The 19,834-nt window shown below is 37.8% G+C and overlaps 1 protein-coding gene across 1 annotated transcript in view; it reads right to left on the reverse strand.

Moving 5' to 3' along the window:
• Positions 1-19,834, reverse strand: part of DOCK3 (dedicator of cytokinesis 3) — a 349,841-nt gene that overhangs the window by 123,316 nt on the left and 206,691 nt on the right. The window contains exons 9-11 of the mRNA XM_068559156.1: positions 6,586-6,667; positions 1,493-1,553; positions 123-270 (exon numbers count right to left, since the gene is read on the reverse strand). Coding sequence (XP_068415257.1) covers positions 123-270; positions 1,493-1,553; positions 6,586-6,667 — 291 coding nt within the window. The remainder of the gene's footprint in view (positions 1-122; positions 271-1,492; positions 1,554-6,585; positions 6,668-19,834) is intronic.

Here is a 19,834-nt window from a genome sequence, read left to right on the forward strand (position 1 = left end):
TCCCTATCCTACATAACCTGATGAGTCTGTGTCCTGCAAAGCTTGAGAACTTCTGCTCTCAAGGGCAGTGCTGGGATGTCTTATGTTGCAAATCATTAATATTTCTGAGGTCCATTACTCACGTGTAAACCTTAAGAACAAAATCCTTCTCTTCCTTTAATTCTGTGAGCGACTGCAGGACATCCAGGATGCTTAGGACTGCACAGCCATATGGCCGCCGATAGTGCAGGTGAGCAGGGCCCTTCTTTGAGTCATTCAGGAGCATCCGGCCTGGGGCACAGCAGAAACACCAGTCAGACTAAGAACTCCATGCTCCTCTATAGCACCACCAAATTATCATCCAAGGATGCCAGAGCTATAGGCACCTTAGAGATCTTCTAAATTGGAAGACTGAAGATGAAGGGAGCCATCCAAGGATGCAAGGATATTTATGTAGGGGAATGCCAAACAGGCCTTTAGCCAGGGCTCTTCCCCTGCACCACATTCAATTAATCATCCTTACTACCCACCTCAACACCAACAGTCCATTTATTAATCATATGAGAATGAAACAGTGGTTTCATGAATTTCTTAGAAAAACCAATGTGCTAATATATTTTAACTTCTTAGTTGAGTATTTTAGCTGACAGGTAAAAGTTATGTATACAGAGATAAGGAGGACAATGTACTATTCTTCCAACCAAACTCTTTCAGCCAAAGCTGCTCCTGAACCACTGTAGGAGCAAGAAGAGTCTCAGAAAGTAGATGGGAGGTTGATTTTCCTGCTTACCAAGGCTGTCCTTACAGTGGCAAGAGGACTTGCAAATGCAGAACTGGAACCTCAACAAATGCTTTATCAAGTACAGCAAAACAAAAACCCAAAAGTACAGCAAAAAAGAGTTGTTTTGTTGTTGGCAAAACAACTCTTTTGCTGTACAAGATATGCCAGAACCCACTATGAAAGAAGACTTGGTTAGTCATAGGCCCGCAAATTATGTCATAAACTTAAAATAAGACTGGACAAACAAACCACAGGTAGCAAAAATCTTGGGTGGGGTAGAAGTGAGATACCATCCATCTAGTGCAGTAATGACAGTAACTCTAATTTTGTAGAAAATAGCATAGATACATACTTTTTGATACAAAACACAGCAAAGGCCATTCACTACCTGTTAAGCTGGCAACCCTGGCAACCCGTTATAAGATCTCTGAGGCAGAGGGCTGGTACAGAGGCAGAACATTAGATGGAGAGAATGTAAAAAAGCAGACCACTTGAAATAAAAAGTATGGGTCCAAAAACAAATAGGGAGCAGAAAATGCTTTCATTTCTATCAAATTCAGCTATTGCAGCAGCTGAGCTTAAGGTACAGCTCCAGTACAAGCTGGACTCTAATCCTAAGACCTGAAGTAATCCTAAGACCTGAAGAGCTAGGCAGAAGACAAAGGTCATACACAAGTGGCTATCCCAAGTTGGGGTGGTCTTAGTCATGTGAATTGATAAAGTGGACCATACCTATTCGTATCACATGGGCAACTATATATAAATCTCTCTTCATATCTTTGCTGCTCAGATCCTAAGAAAAGAGAAAAAATAAATTAAGGCAATGAATACATAGAAAATAATTAAAATTTCATTTTGAACCTCATAATGGTTTGCTTTTGCTGCTTTTAGCATATGCTATAGGTGGGGGAAGGGGATTAAAGTACATAGCAGTTTAGTGTTTGTAAGATTCCTGCAGTGAAAGTCTGGACATCTTATATGCCCTTGGAAGATTATTTTGTTGACAGTATTTTTCCAGCTCTTATTTAGACCACCTATCTCCGAAAGTTCTCACATTAGAAATCTTCATGACATTGACTTATCCATGTTTATTCCAAAATCATATAAAAACATTCTGTAACAAAAGAAATTTCCAATGCAGAAAAAAAAAATGGGAAAACACCAAAAGGCTCATTAATGACTGAAATTCTGAAAGTTTACTCTCTACTAATTTTACATTTATTCTGCTGTCCACAAACGATTATTATACACTAGATACGTTCCCTTGAAAAGCGATTACTTTGGTTTTAGTGAAACCTCAATAATTAGATCTCCCATTTCTAAATTTAGATATGCATCATTTATGCTGAAGTATAAAGCTGAAAATAATTTTATCTGGAAAATTTTAAGGGCTTCCTTTAAGTAAACAAATCTGATCCAGAATCACTTTTAAAACTAGAGTTATAAAAATAATTTTATACATTATTTATGTGTAGAACACGTTTTGAAAAAAAATGTTTGAGTATATATTTATATTTTATTTACCACATTATACTCGAAGTAATAAAACTTCCTTTAATATGTATTGTTTCAGACTTTCACCAGGTCATCAACCGCTGCTCACTCCCAGCCACGTTATGAATTAATGATGAAGGAGTAACCTCTATTTTTAATGGGACAGGTTCCTGTGAGTTCCCTTTTGCTTCTAGGAGAAGGTCCCGTAGTTCCATTTCCTTCCCATCTTTCATCTTTTGATTTGTCCCAGATACTTATCTCTTTTCAATAAAGCAGGAAAAGGGACAATCAAGCAGCAGTCATGATTTTGAATGAGCTTTGGATCCAGAATCCCCATGTTTGCTTTATGTTTATGTTTACCCTGTAGCAGGGTTAGGTCTAGGGTGAAGCAAGCAAACCATCTAAGGTATAAAATTTAAGGTCTCATTCTCAGGATCCTGCGCTTTGCTTGCCTCACCATAATCCCAGCTCTGCCCTGTAGAGTGGTCCTGAACATATGAAAGAAAAGGAGACATTAAAAAGTAATTTGTAATGGTGAAATTGAAGCTTTTAGATTCTAGATGGTTATAATATTTTGCCAAATTCTTGATGGAATAATGAAATATACTTACAATGAAATGGGTTACAAAATAATTTAACATAAATTGTTATCTCTGGAATCACAAAGATATATTTTTGCATGAAAGTTGTCTTTTGATATTGAAAAATATGTTTTAGACTCCATTTCAATAATTCCTTTAATTTAAAATGATATCCTCCAAACACTACTACATTTTGCTAAATATTAAGATGACTACTAAATAACAAATAGAAATTTAAAAACAGATTACCATTTTTATATAATTTTTGGGATAGAAACATGTCTATTGCTAAAAGATATGTAAATGTTTGACACATTTCAAAGTGAAATGGTCTTCTACATACCTTAGATTGTGTTAATCCAAACTATCAAATAACCAGTATAATTATAAATCCCAATATACGTAAAGAATTCAAGCCAGTTACCAAAGATGACCAAACACTAACCAGACGGGCTGTACACAAGACCATGGGATCTCTCCTTTGGTTCTGTTCAGGTGAATGAAAGGAAGAAGCCTAAAATGTAATTTATAGTATTTTCTAAATGGCTGGGTAGGGGCTCTTTCTTACCATGTTGTACATGGTACCCAGAACATTCTGTGGTATTTATTTGAAGTCAGTAAAAATAAGATGATAATAATCAGTACCAGAAAATATTTTAAGTAAAATTATCATTTGTGAGTTCCACATAATTTCAGTGTCAAAATTCAGTGTAAGGGCTATCTTATTAGATATGAGCATGGTTAAACACAGTTACCATAGAGTTATGTCACAAGACCTGTAAAACCAAGGTGGGAAGAGAGGTGACTCACCCACCATTCATCTGGTGAGCAGGGTTTGAATTTAGACTTACTCACTGGACCTTACCCTCCAATCCTACATAACTAGGAAGTTGGTTCCCAACTACCTGGTGGGTAGAAAGGACAGTGACTCAGGGATCAGCATCTTGACTCAGTTACTAATATTTCATCTGAAACATGGAAAAGTCAGTTCACTTTCCTGTGCCTGGACTACCCTTTTTCTGTAGAGATAATAGGATTTACAAATATAAAACATAGACAATTTATTCATTCTTATGCTGCAGAAAAGGAGGCAGTATTTTAATAAATGATATTATTGCACTAATAATTCAATTCATTCTTAATTCCAAGAAAGCACGACCTAAAATTCTATTTTGAAATGTGAAAAAGTAAATGTAAAAAATATGATGCCAATTAATGCAGGGAAAACAACACAAGTTCATTCCCTGAGCTGATCACTCAACTATAATAGAAAATAAACATGTATTCATTTATTTATGTAACAAATCATTAGTATTTGCCAGGCACTGTGTGTGAGGCACTGGATATCTAGTAAGGAGTAAATACACAGACATGCTCTCTCATGCACATACCACACAGCCATTGTTAATCATGAAAGTCATCAAAATCCTCACTGTATTAGACATTTACATAAATATGAAACACCTCCTTCTTGGATAAAATTCTTCCTGCACAGGAAGCTCTGAAATCTAACATAGTCAGAAAAATACAGGATTTACCAAGAGCAAGATTGTGCATGGATAATGTGACTGTCTGTAATGTGGCTCTGAAGTCAGCTTGAGTAACCCTGCAAAACTGCTCCACCTGTATGGTTCCCTTTTCTTGATGCTAAGGTAAGCTAACATGCTGGCACTGACCACAGCTGTACCTGCATTTTCTTGCACTTACTCGAAAACTCTGTAACACATATGCCAATCTGGAAAACTCCTCTGGCCCACAGGAGGAACTCAAGTCTTAGATAGTCAGAAAATAGTTTCCACCAAAATTATTATTTCGTATAAGCTTAAAGTAAAACATGAAAATCCTGGCTAGAACAATCTTGTTCAAAAATCTTCTAGGCTTTGAAAAAAATTCCTCAAATCATTTTTTTGGGGGATCTTTAAGAAAAGATCCAGAGCTGTACTGCAAAGGGAACTACAAAAGTGGGTATTTTTAGCAGCCTTGTGCCTTCCCGTTGTGGCAGAACAAGAGCACGTAATACGTGTTACGTGCATCTCTGATTTATAAAGCTGGAGCTACAGCCTAGGCCTCTGGGCCCCTATAGATAATTAAAATGCTGTTAAATGAAAATTTTGATTTGCTGTATAATTACATTCAAATATCATAATTAAGTTCATTTTTCAAGAGACAAGGACTGCACTCATCACATTCAAGGACAGCACACACGCACACACATGCACACGCACACACACACACACCGCTCTGTTCCCACAGTGCCAAAGAACAAGGAATCGACAATTTCTTTTGCTGCTTTAACCAAACAATATCAGAGCCTGAGGATCTATAAAAGACTCCTAAGGTCACTGGGACATTCTAGACAGATGGGTGTCTCATCTCATTCTAATCCTGTTTCAGGAAGGTGGCCCTAGAGAACCAGCTCAGTGTTCAGGTAGTCTCACTTCAGATGCTCTCCCCCAATATTCTAACCTACATCCCATTACCTGCAATTTCAACTCTTTCCCTTGTTCTCCTGCTGAAGAGAGAGCACTGATCTTTCCAGACTAAACCATCTCAATTCCCTTAGCCGTCTTCCTGGATCTGCTTTTCCTGCTTTTTCTTCCTGTATTATCTCCTAATCTTTGAATGCTGAGCTCAAAGATGTACGAAACTTCATGTTAGCTTAGCTAGATTTGTAAATCCTTCATATCTGAAGCAATTTCAATAAAAGTTATTCCTGTAAAAGTGGCTTCTGATTCTGCAGTAACATCATTTGAGATTTCGATAAAGTTGTAGTAAATGAACAAAAAAAGTCAGGTAAACAAATCCAACTTTATCTTTCAGAGAAAGTCACATATCAGAGCCCTAGATAAATCCCATTTGTGTTTAAGAGGCACACCATAAGGTTTGAGACACCTGACTGTCACCTATCAATCATGCACCACAAACGAGGGCAGTGGCACTGTGACACCATCATACCTCCCTGTACTCAACAGGTTTTGATGTATCTCAGTATCACTGAAGCACATCAAAGAATCCATGATAGTCAAAAGTGGTTTAAAATTGTGACACGGTCTTATTTTCTTCTTCAGCAAATAAATTAACTGAAATAAATAAAGCTGGGCAGTTAAGTTTTATAACTGGGTAAAAAAAAAATTTAGTAAATCAGTAAAGAATACACAAGGCAACGTGGTATTGTGAGGCTTAGCACTTTTCAATAAGCAGGTTACCAAGCCTTCTCTGAGCTGATGAGTCCATGAGCTCAGAGACCACGAATAACAGCATGGTTATTCAGAAAAAACTGAAGTATGAATCATGGCATGAAAAGACTCTGTTCGGTATTTGAAAGAGGAGGACTATTTAGTTTGTCTCTCTTTATATAAACTCATTAAAAAACTGCAGAGCTGTAAATTTGGTGGGTGCCTTTAGAGAAACGATACTTACACATCAGAGAAATTCCCAGTGGCCTTGAAGAAGAATTGTAAGAAAGACTTTCCTCAAATTTTATGTGTCTATTATATTAAATAGCTTCTAAAATGTACATCAGTAAAAGGTACTTGATTATATTTCTTTAATAAATTCAATTAAAAACTGAAGCTAATTTCAGTTTTCTTAAATATTTCATTAAAACCTGAAAGACACATAAATCAAGTTCTATTCTCACCAGTGTGTGGGGAAATAAGAATAAATGCTTGTTTCCAGGGCAACAATATCCACATAGCAGGGCCCTAGTTAGAGTCAACAGCAGAGAAGGGAAAGAGAATTTGCACATACTGTAAAAAGGGCACACATTCGTTCTATCTTCTCTGGGTTCCTTGGCCCACCATTCTTGTTCAGTCTCACCAGAAACCGCTCACTGAAATGTAGGAGAGAGAGACAGAGAAATGTAAGGGACTGCATGCTCGAGACCAAATAAAAAGGGCATTTATAGAGAAACCCTAAACACTTTCAGGACAGCCCATAGTGACAGGCAAGGCCAAAAGGACATGTCTAGTGGCAGGAGACTATCTTTCTTGCCAAGCAACCTACAACAGAGACTACAAACTGCTTCACAGGTGTTGCTGTTTACTTGCCAGTTGTGGCTCTTATCTCCCTAAAGCTGTGTGCTCCCTGAGGGCAGCAATGAGGATTATGTCTTGTATTTTCCCAGATACCCTCAAAGCTCTGGGCGTAACAGTAAGCCCATAAGAAGCATATACATTCTTTGATGTGAACACTCAGATCATCATAAAAATATTCATCACACTAGGCCCGAAAGAGTCTACATTACCCAGTTTACATTTTCCTATACAATTTTTGAGAATCATTTTAGAGCCAAGAAAAAATGTTACAGGGACTTACAAAAGTTTGGGTGAAAAGTAAAAAAGAAATAATGTACTGTAATTAAAGCTGTAATCAGAATTTAATAGGGCCATTAAGATATTTTATTCCTCAAACAATATAGGTTAAGTCTTGAAGGAAATTATTGTACTGAAAAACTTTAGAAACAGTGTTTGCAACATTCTGGAGAAATGTCTCCTTGCTCTCTTATCTCCTTCCTGCCCCTGTCTAGGATCTCATTCCCATCTCCTCATCCCAAGGTTCTCTACCAATTATAACAGGAAAACTGAGCCATGGCAAAGACAAAGTATGTGATTCTAAAAGTAATTTGCTTCTCCTGTGCCCAGAGTCATGTACTCATTACATCTATTAGGTATCAGTAAAAGGGCCAATACTAAAATATTGTACTAGAATTATAAGATATGTTATAATATCAGCTGCACAGGTTGCTTAGTTTGTTCACATATTCATTTGTTCATTTAGTCAACAAATAGTTATTAAGTTCTCTGTGCTAAACATAGGAACACAAATGTGAACACAATATATATAGGGCACTTTTCTTCCTAGAGCTCATGGTCCTTCCTAGAGCTTAACTTCCTAGGCAGTTAAACATGCAGAAATGAAGCTCAGAAAAGATCTGGCTTTTATAAATCTGGCAAATATAAATTTGAGATGCTTCAGCCAGCGGATTAGATGGGAATAAGCAGGGAATATGCACAGAACAAGAAGAAAAGGGGCTTTGGTCAGAATCCTGAGGGACACTGATAATTAAGAAACAGGTAAAAGAAGAAGAACTAGCCAAGTAGACATGTAGGGACAAATAGAAAAACAGAAGAAAAATAAGAAGAATGGTGGGATGCTATGTTAGTTAAGGGAAAAAAGTGTCTGAAAGAGGAGGGAGGGGTCAAGGAGGCCCAAGGGCACTGAGAATCACATGAGACAACAATACAACAGTGTCCACAGGATGTTAAAACAGATGTCACTGGTGATTCTGGCAAGAACCGTTTCTGTGGAATGATAGTGAAAGAGGCTAGTGTGAGGAGTAAGAAATAAGGAAGCAGAAACAGTGAGTCTAGACCACTCTTTGAAGAGGTGAAGATGTGGAAGTGATGAACTTTTAGTTAAATGGGCATGTTGAGTTGAGGGAGGTCTTTGTTTAAAGATGGGGTAACCCACGTATATTCAATTAATTTTCAATAAAAGTATCAAAATTCAGTAAGGGAGCACAGCAGTTTCAACAAATGGTGAACAATCCATATAAAAAATTAAACCTTGGGCTTCCCTGGTGGTGCAGTGGTTAAGAATCCGCCTGCCAATGCAGGGGACACTGGTTCGAGCCCTGGTCCGGGAAGATCCCACATGCCGCGGAGCAACTAAGCCCGTGCGCCACAACTACTGAGCCTGTGCCCTAGAGCTGGAGTGCCACAACTACTGAAGCCTACGCACCTAGACCCTGTGCCCCGCAACAAGAGAAGCCACCGTAGTGAGAAGCCGATGCACCGCAACGAAGAGTAGCCCCTGTTCACCGCAACTAGAGAAAGCCTGCACACAGCAATGAAGACCCAACGCAGCCAAAAATAAATAAAATAAATAAATTAAAAAAAAAATTAAACCTTGATCTTGCCTACAAGAAATGAACTTGAATTTATCATAGACCTAAATATAAGAGCTAAAACTATAAAACTGTAAGAATACACACATGAAAAATGAGACAAGTACCTTCGTGTATCTTGTTCACATTTGTTTTTCCATATTTAGCACACAGTAGAAAAACCTTTGTGATCTCAGATTATTAAGCATATAACATGAATCACAAAATGATAAATCAGACTTTATAAAATTAAAACCATCTTATCTTCGAAAGACACTGATAAGCAAATGAAAAGACAAGCTATAGACTGGAAGAAAATATTTACACTCACCTAAGAAAGGACTGTATTGAGAACATATAAAGTAAGCTCAGATGCAATAATAAATAACAACTCAAAAAATGGACCAAAAAATATGAACAGACCCTTCACCAAAGAATATACAGGGATGGAAAATAACCTCAAGAAAACATTATTAGTAACTAGAGAAACGTAAATTAAAAGCACAGTGAGATACCACTACACACGCACTAGAATGGCTAAAATTAAAGACTGAATATACCAAGGATTGGCAAGAATGTAGAGCAACTAGAACTCTAATAATCTGTTGAGGAGAATGTGAAATGGTACAGCCACTTTGGAAAACAGCCTGACAGTTTCTTATAAAGTCAAACATGCACTTACTATACGCACCAACAATTTTACTCCCAGGTACTGACTCAGAAGAAATGAAAACATATGTCCACACAAAGACCTGATTGTGAATGTTCATTGCAGCTTTATTCATAATCGCTAGAAACTGTAAAGAACCCAAATGTTCATCAGGAGATGAACAGACAGATATACCATTGTATGGTATGCCCATACAATGGAATATTACTTCACAATAAAAAGAGCAAACTACTAAGATTGATAACAATATGGATGAATCTCAAAGGCATTATGCTAAGTGAAAGAAGGCAATCACAAAAGACAATATACTGTATGTCTCCATTTATAGTACATTCTAGAAACGTAAAATTATAGGAACAGAAATCACATCAGAAGTTGCCAAGACTGAGGAAGGAGGGCAGGGGTTGACTGCAAAGGTACATAAGGGAATTTTCTGGGGTGATGAAATGTCTGTTTCTTGACTATGGTAGTGGTTTCACAACTATAAATTTGTGAAAACTCATCAAACTATGCATTAAAAAGGGTGAATTTTACGATATGTAAATTGCAGTTCAATAAACCTGACTTCAAAAAAGATGGGACACACCTAAGAACATTTACATCTAATGGGAAAATGTTAGTAGAAGGGGAGAGATTGAAGACAGTGGAGAAAAAAATAATGGGTAAAGGAAAAAAAGGTTCCCACCTACTCAGGGAATTGTGAGAATCCAGGAGAGAGTTAAGGAGAAAACAACAGGTGTGGATACAAAAAAATCTGTAGTTTTAGTAATGGAGAGTTGAAGGTTAACAGAGAAACAGGAAATAAGAACATACAGGTAAAGTTTAGAAAAAAAAGACATCCAAAAACATCAGGAAAAATTCTCAAGACCATCTGAAAGAAAATGTAACTAGGAAAAGTAAAAATGATGGTTGTCACATGGACAAGTGCAAAGTGGAAAAAAGGACATTCAGTTGAGTCAATTTTCTCTCAAAAGTATAATCTTGAAACTCTAAAAATCTCTCCATCTCTTTCACTACCTACCACTAGACTAGGCTACTACTGGACTGTAGCTGGAATTATTATAACAACTTCCCAGCTGATCTATTTCCCTTTTTGCCTCTCTATAATTCATTCTTCGGAGAGATTGATCCTTTTAAAATGTGAATCAGATTACACTACCTCCCATATTAAAAAATTTTTCATATGGTCAAAGTGATCTTTTATACAAAGGTATCAAGACAATTCAATGAAGGAAAGAATAATATTTTTAACAAATGATGCTGGGACAACTGGAAATCCACATTCAAAAGAATGAAGTTGAATCTCTATTTCACACCATATGTAAAAATTAACTAAAAATGGATTATAGCTGTAAATGTATGAGTGAAAACTATATAACTCTTTAAAGAAAACATAAGCATAAATCTTCATGACCTTGGATTAAGCAATGGTTTCTTAGATAGGACTAGAATACTAAAAGCACAAGCAATGAAAGAAAAAAATAGGTAAGTTGGATTTCATCAAAATTAGAAACTTTTGTGCTTCAAAGGACATCATCAAGAAAGGGAAAGGTAATCCACTGAATGGAAGAAAATATTTTCAAATAATATATCTGATAAGGGACTTGTAGCTAGAATTTGTAAAGAACTCTTACAACTCAATAATAAAAGAACGAATAGACATTTCTACATCGAAGATAAACAAATGGCCAATAAGGATATGAAAAGCTGTTCAACATCATTAGCCATTAGGGAAATGCAAATCAAAACCACAATGGGGGCACTACTTCACTTCCACTAGAATGACTTTCACCAAAAAGACAGATAATAACAAGTGTAGACAAGGAGGTGGAGAAATTGGAACCATCATATAATGTTGGTGGGAATGTAAAATGGTGCAGTCACTTTGGAAAACAGTCTGGTGGTTCCTCAAAAGGTTAAACATAGTTTAACATATGACCCACCAATTCCATCCTTAAGTATATATCCAAGAGAAATGAAAATATATGGCCACACAAAAAAGTACATGAACATTCATAGCAGCATTTTTCATAATAGCCAAAAGATGAAAACCACCAAAATATCCAACAACAAATGAATGGATAAATAAAATATGGTAGGTATATCCATATAATGGGTTATTATTTAGCCATAAAAGGAATGATGTATTGATATACACTACAATGTAGATGAACTTCAAAAACATCATGCTGAGTGATAGAAGCCGGACACAAAAGGCCACATATTGTATGACCCCATTTCTATGAAATATCCAGAATAGGCAAATATATAGGAACAGAAAATAGATTAGTGGTTGCCTAGGGCTGGGGATTTGGCAGAAAATGAGGTGACTTGTAAAGGGTATGGAATTTCTCTTGGGGGTGATGAAAAGGTTTTAAAATTGACTGTGGTAAAGTTTGCACAACTCCAATATACTAAAAGCCACTGAATTGTACCCTTTGAATAGATGAATTCTATAATGTGTGAATTGTATCTAATAAAGCTGTTGCAAAATCAAACAACAGCAAACTTTTTCATGGCTTACTCTTGCTCTCAGATAAAATAAAAATACCATATGCTAAAACATATATATGGAATCTAAGAACAAAAAAAAATGGTTATGAAGAACCTAGGGGCAGGACGGGAATAAAGACGCAGACCTACTAGAGAATGGACTTGAGGACACGGGGAGGGGGAAGGGTAATAAGCTGGGACAAATTGAGAGAGTGGCATGGACATATATACACTACTAAATGTAAAATCGATAGCTAGTGGGAAGCAGCCGCATAGCACAGGGAGATCAGCTCGGTGCTTTGTGACCACCTAGAGGGGGGGGATAGGGAGGGTGGGAGGGAGGGAGACGCAAGAAGGAAGAGATATGGGGATATATGTATATGTATAGCTGATTCACTTTGTTATAAAGCAGAAACTAACACACCATTGTAAAGCAATTATACTCCAATAAAGATGTTAAAAAAAAAAAATCAGATCTCTAAGGTCTCCAAGGCCTTGTGTGGAACATTCAGTGTTATCTTTATAGCCCCATCTCACAAGAGCCTTTCTTGCTTGCTATTCTCCATATACACTGTTCTCCTAGATACAAGTTTCTTGAACAAGCCAAGCTCCTTCTTGCTTTAGGACCTTTGCACATGCTGTTACCTCTGCCTGGAATACTGTTCTTTCAGCCCAAGTGGCTCATTCAAATGCCAATTTCCCAGGGAAGCCAACTACAATGATGTTAGCAAGAGCAATACCCCTCCCCTCCCATACCCTCTCTCTCCTTTTCAGCACTTGGCACAAACTAATTATTTTCTTTCTTTATTATCTTTCTCTTACATGAGAGAATAAGCTCCCTAATAATAAGGATGTTTGTTTACTGCTGTATCTCTAGTACTTCCAAGAGGCTAACCTACAATAGGTGCTCAATACATGTTGAATGAAAGAAGGTGGAAGTTCCCTGAAGAATTGCTGTGTGGTGTGTGGAAGCCTGCTGACAAAGGTCACCATAAACTGGATGGGTAGCATCACCATCATACTATGCAGAAACATTGATGAGCCAACAGTGAGCAAACAAGATGGTCAGGACAAACCAACCTTCTAACTTGGTGGATAAAGACTGAGAAACATCAAGCATGTTGTGGCAGTCAGAGTCTCCCAGCTACTCACTAAAATCCATGTTCTCTGTTTCTTCTTGGGCAGGCAGATAGACTATACTTCTCAGCCTCCCTTATAGTTGGGTGTGGCCATATAATGAGCTCTAGACACTGAATGCAGATAGAAGTGATGTACACCACTTCTCAGCTTAGCCCTAAATACGGGTTACATGTTTGTCTTCACGCTCTTTCCCCTTTCAGATGCCTAGAGTGGAGATGACCCCACAGGGCAACATTGGGGCCATGTACTGGCGTTGACAGAGTATTTATTAGTCTGAGTCCCTGAATGATTGTATGGATGAGTCCCACCCTAGTTACTGCAAATTCACCCACCTGGTATCAGTATACAAAGCAAGAAATACATTTCTATTGTGCTTGAGCTGTTATGCATTTTTCTGTCTAACTGTTACAGAAGTTGATCTATCTTAATACGTATAAATGCATATAACAACCACTCAATTAGTTGTTAACTTGATAGATGAAAATAAAAACAATTTTAAGAAGTTTATGCCTTTTCAAGAGAATTTATCATTACTTCTGTTCTCTTCTTTGGAAGGAAGACATACAACTGCTCTCACCCTCACATTACCTCTCTCAGTGAATCTCTCAAGCACAGACATCTACCAAGCAGGCTGCCATTTGGAGCTTCTTGTTACCAAACTAGAGAAAGGGGTGCTATTCGGAGGGGCTACACCAAGCTGTGATCCAAAGAAAAAAGGGTAGATAAAACAAATTCCAGGGTAGACAGTATTGCTGGCCCTATGAGAACCCAAGAACTTCTCTTTCTCCTCAACAGTAAAAGGAGGCCCCTAAGGTGGTTCTCCCAGTGCCCAGTTGAGCTTCACATTTCCTAGAGCCTTTCACACTCCCGGTATCACCTGGCTTTCTTCACAGTTTGTGAGACTGAAAATAACTGTTTTTTGTTTGTTTGTTTGTTTCATTTCAAAGGGCTCTAGGTACAAATCGAATTACTTCCTGTTTTGCTGGCTTCACCAATGGGTATGAAATAAATGCTGCTTTCTGTTAACATTCAAACTATCTGAAGGCAAATATCTACCCAATGTTTCCTAATTTGGCAACAGCTGTTCTGCAAAAGAAGTGGTCAATATTGCTGGGAAATATTGCATTTCCAGAGAAATGCAATATTACAGAGAGGTTTCTACCCTCTAGGACTTCTCAGAGGCTTAAAATGTTGTTATGTGTTTAAGTACCAACGGGACAGGTGACTTTTGACTCCACAACCTGCCTTTGCATAAGGCGATGGAATCTGTACAAATACAATTTGATAAATGCTGAGTGAATCTATTTGCCAACTAGAGGCATGACTCCTTTTCATATATCCCAAAAGTGTGAAAGGAACTGTGGCCAAAGAAAAAAATTTATTTATGAGATTTTACAAGCATCCACACCTCTATATGAGAGCAACGGGTCAGTTTTTCTCCTAATACTCTGGGTAAGAAAACTCTAATTCTTTCAAGAGAAAAAAGAGATGGTTAAATTCTTATTCCTCAATAAGCAACATTATGAGAGAACTGCTCTACATTTACTTGTCTTTATGATGAGCTATACATGAACAGTATATGAAGTTACATTAATTTCATATTATTGAGCAAGTTCTTACAAATGAAATCCATAATTTGAATCTGTGACAAGTCTAATAGCCTCTTAATTTTAAGATCACTTGCTTTTATGAGAGTTCTAATTCCTGGGTGGTACTGCATTTCATACACTTCACCATTGATGGTAATTCATGCATGCCTACAGCAAATGTTTGGTGACCAACAATGAGGTGCTAGTCTATGCCAGGCACTGAGGCAGAGACAAAGTCTTTAATCCTTAGGGAGGTTATTTCCTGAAGACACTGGTTTGGAAATATAAGCACACGCCTCAAATAAATGCAGAGGAATTCTCCCGACTCTTTCAATTTAATCTTCATGTTTCTAATTTGGGCCTCTGTGGAGATGGATGCCAACTACTTAGCATCTCTCTCATGATCACCCCCAGGTGCTTGAAAACAGTAAGTAGCCCCAAGGCCATACTACACTGTACAACCCAACAGATTAGGAAATCTCTATTATAATTTCCTCACAGATCCATTTTCCAATTTAGATCCTTGGCTTTATTTCTCAATTTCTTCAAGTTTTCCCACTTCATTCTAAATCACAGAGAGTAGAAATGCATAAAGGGGTTTCATTAAGGCAAATCAGTGCTGTGGTTTTCAAATTTATTTTTAGTATCAACCTTTCCCTTTTTTACAACAAGACCTTACACTATTCACCAACACATGAAAAATTTAAAAATATAGCTACTTTGTGCAAACAAAGGAGAGAAACGGAAATTTCTCCCTGCAGACTCAGGAGCAGCGGACTAAATTCCCACAATCAACTTGATGTACCCTACATCTGTGGAATATCTGACTAGAAAATGAATCATCCCAAAATTGAGGCAGTGGACTTTGGAAGCAACTGTAGACTTGGGGTTTGCTGTCTGTGACTGATTTGTTTCTGATTTTTATGTTTATCTTAGTATAGTTTTTAGTGCTTGTTATCACTGGTGGATTTGTGTTTACTGGTATGGTTGCACTCTTTAAAAGAAAATTTTTTTTTAATTTTAATAATTTTATTTATTTATTTACATATTTTTCTTTCTTTTTTCTCCCTTTTCTTCTGAGCCATGTGGCTGACAGGGTCTTGGTGCTCCAGCCTGGTGTCAGGCCTGAGCCTCTGAGGTAGGAGAGACAAGTTCAGGACACTGGACCACCAGAGACCTCCAGGCCCCATGTAGTATCAATTGGCAAGAGCTCTCCCAGAGATCTCTGTCTCAACGCTAAGACACGGCTCCACCCAACGGCCAGCAAGCTCCAGTGCTGGATGCCCCATGCCAAACAACTAGCAAGACAGGAACACAACCCCATCCATTAGCAGAGAGGCTGCCTAAAATCATACTAAGCTCACAGACATCACAAAACGCACCACCGGACATGGCCCTGCCCAATAGAAAGACAAGATCCAGCCCCACCCACCAGAACAGAGACACCAGTCCCCTCCACCAGGAAGCCTACACAAGCCACTGAACCAACCTCACCCACTGGGGGCAGACACCAAAAACAATGGGAACTACGAATCTGCAGCCTGTGAAAAGGAGGCCCCAAACACAGTAAGCTAAACAAAATGAAAAGACAGAGAAATATGCAGCACATGAAGGAGCAAGGTAAAAACCCACCAGACCAAACAAATGAAGAGGAAATAGGCAGCCTTCCTGAAAAAGAATTCAGAATAATGATAGTAAAGATGATCCAAAATCTTGGAAATAAAATGGAGAAAATACAAGAAACGTTTAACAAGGACCAAGAAGAACTAAAGAGCAAACAAACAATGATGAACAACACAATAAATAAAATTAAAAATTCTCTAGAAGGAATCAGTAGCAGAATAACTGAGGCAGAGGAATGGATAAGTGACCTGGAACCTAAAATAGTGGAAATAACTACCACAGAGCAGAATAAAGAAAAAAGAATGAAAAGAATTGAGGACAGTCTCAGAGATCTCTGGGACAACATTAAACACACCAACATTCCAATTATAGGGGTCCCAGAAGAAGAAGAGAAAAAGAAAGGGCCTGAGAAAATATTTGAAGAGATTATAGTTGAAAACTTCCCTAACACGGGACAGGAAATAGTCAATCAACTCCAGGAAGCGCAGAGAGCCCCATACAGGATAAATCCAAGGAGAAACAAGCCAAGACACATATTAATCAAACTAACAAAAATTAAATATAAAGAAAAAATATTAAAAGCAGCAAGGGAAAAGCAACAAATAACATACAACAGAATTCCCATAAAGTTAACAGCTGATCTTTCAGCAGAAACTCTGCAAGTCAGAAGGGAGTGGCAGGATATATTTTAAGTGATGAAAGGGAAAAACCTACAACCAAGATTACTCTATCCAGCAAGGATCTCATTCAGGTTCAACGGAGAAATTAAAACCTTTACAGACAAGCAAAGGCTAAGAGAATTCAGCACTACCAAACCAACTCTACAACAAATGCTAAAGGAACTTCTCTAGGCAGGAAACACAAGAGAAGGAAAAGACCTACAAAAACAAACCCAAAACATTTAAGAAAATGGTAATAGGAACATACATATCGATATTTACCTTAAATGTAAATGGATTAAATGCTCCAACCAAAAGACATAGCCTGGCTGAATGGATACAAAAACGAGACCCATATATATGCTGTCTACAAGAGACCCACTTCAGACCTAGGGACACATACAGACTGAAAGTGAGGGGGTGGAAAAAGACAGTCCATGCAAATGGAAATCAAAAGAAAGCTGGAGTAGCAATTCTCATATCAGACAAAATACACTTTAAAATAAAGACTGTTACAAGAGACAAAGAAGGACACTACATAATGATCAAGGGATCAATCCAAGAAGATGATATAACAATTGTAAATCTTTATGCACCCAACATAGGAGCACCTCAATACATAAGGCAAATGCTAACAGCCATAAAAGGGGAAATCGACAGTAACACAATAGTAGGGGACTTTAACACCCCACTTTCACCAATGGACAGATCATCCAAAATGAAAATAAATAAGGAAACACAAGCTTTAAATGACACATTAAACAAGATGGACTTAATTGATAGTTATAGGACATTCCATCCAAAAACAACAGAATACACATTCTTCTCAAGTGCTCATGGAACATTCTCCAAGATAGATCATATCTTGGGTCACAAATCAAGCCTTGGTAAATTTAAGAAAATTTAAATCGTATCAAGTATCTTATCCAACCACAACACTGTAGACTAGATGTCAATTACAGAAAAAAACTGTAAATAATACAAACACGTGGAGGCTAAACAATACACTACTAAATAACCAAGAGATCACTGAAGAAATCAAAGAGGAAATCAAAAAATACCTAGAAACAAATGACAACGAAAACACGATGACCCAAAACCTGTGGGATGTGGCAAAAGCAGTTCTAAGAGGGAAGTTTATAGCAATACAATCCTACCTCAAGAAACAAGAAAAATCTCAAACAACCTAACCTTACACCTAAAGCAATTAGAGAAAGAAGAACAAATAAACCCCAAAGTTAGCAGAAGGAAAGAAATCATAAAGATCAGATCAGAAATAAATGAAAAAGAAATGAAGGAAACAATAGCAAAGATCAATAAAACTAAAAGCTGGTTCTTTGAGAAGATAAACCATTAGCTAGACTCACCAAGAAAAAAAGGGAGAAGACTCAAATCAACAGAATTGGAAATGAAAAAGAAGTAACGACTGACTGCAGAAATACAAAGGATCATGAGAGAGTACTACAAGCAACTCTATGCCAATAAAATGGACAACCTGGAAGAAATGGACTAATTCTTAGAAAAGCACAACCTTCTGAGACTGAACCAAGAAGAAATAGAAAATATAAACAGACCAATCACAAGCACTGAAATTGAAACTGTGATTTAAAATCTTCCAACAAGCAAAAGCCCAGGACCAGATGGCTTCACAGGCAAATTCTATCAAACATTTAGAGAAGAGCTAATACTTATCCTTCTCAAACTCTTCCAAAACACAGCAGAGGGAGGAAGACTCCCAAACTCATTCTACGAGGCCACCATCACCCTCATACAAAAACCTGACATAGATTTCATAAAAAAAGAAAACTATAGGCCAATATGACTGATGAACATAGATGCAAAAATCCTCAACAAAATACTAGCAAACAGGGGGCTCCCCTGGTGGTGCAGTGGTTAAGAATACGCCTGCCAATGCAGGGGACATGGGTTCGAGCCCTGGTCCAGGCAGATCCCACATGCCGTGGAGCAACAACTAAGCCCATGCTCCACAACTGCTGAGCCTGCGCTCTAGAGCCCGCGAGCCACAACTACTGAACCCACGTGCCACAACTACTGAGGCCCACGTGCCTAGAGCCTGTGTTCCACAAACAAGAGAAGCCACAGCAATGAGAAGCCTGTGCACCTCAACTAAGAGTGGCCCCCACTCACCACAACTAGAGAGGGCCCACATGCAGCATGGAAGACACAACACAGCTAAAAATAAATAAATTAAATAAATAAATTTAAAAAACTACTAGCAAACAGAATCCAACAGCACCATTAAAAGGATCATACACCATGATCAAGTGGAGTTTATCCCAGGAATGCAAGGATTCTTCAATATATGCAAATCAATCAATGTGATACACCATATTAACAAACTGAAGGATAAAAACCATATGATAATCTAAGTAGATGCAGAAAAAGCTTTTGACAAAATTCAACACACATTTATGATAAAAACTCTCCATAAAGTAGGCATAGAGGGAACCTAGCTCAACAGGGAAAGCTGTGACAAAGTGAGACAGTGGCATGGACATATATACATTACTAAACGTAAAATAGATAGCGAGTGGGAAGCAGCCGCATAGCACAGAGAGATCAGCTCGGTGCTTTGTGACCACCTAGAGGGGTGGGATAGGGAGGGTGGGAGGGAGGGAGATGCAAGAGGGAAGAGATATGGGAACATATGTATATGTATAACTGATTCACTCTGTTATAAAGCAGAAACTAACATACCATTGTAAAGCAATTACACTCCAATGAAGATGTTAAAAAAAAAAAAAGGCCATATATGACAAACCCACAGCAAACATCATTCGTGAAAAACTGAAACCATTTCCCCTAAGATCAGGAACAAGACAAGGTTGCACACTCTCACCGCTATTATTCAACATAGTTTTGGAAGTTTTAGCCACAGCAATCAGAGAAGAAAAAGAAATAAAAGGAATCCAAATCG

Source organism: Eschrichtius robustus, chromosome 12, assembly GCF_028021215.1.
Source record: "Eschrichtius robustus isolate mEscRob2 chromosome 12, mEscRob2.pri, whole genome shotgun sequence".
NCBI lineage: Eukaryota > Metazoa > Chordata > Mammalia > Artiodactyla > Eschrichtiidae > Eschrichtius > Eschrichtius robustus.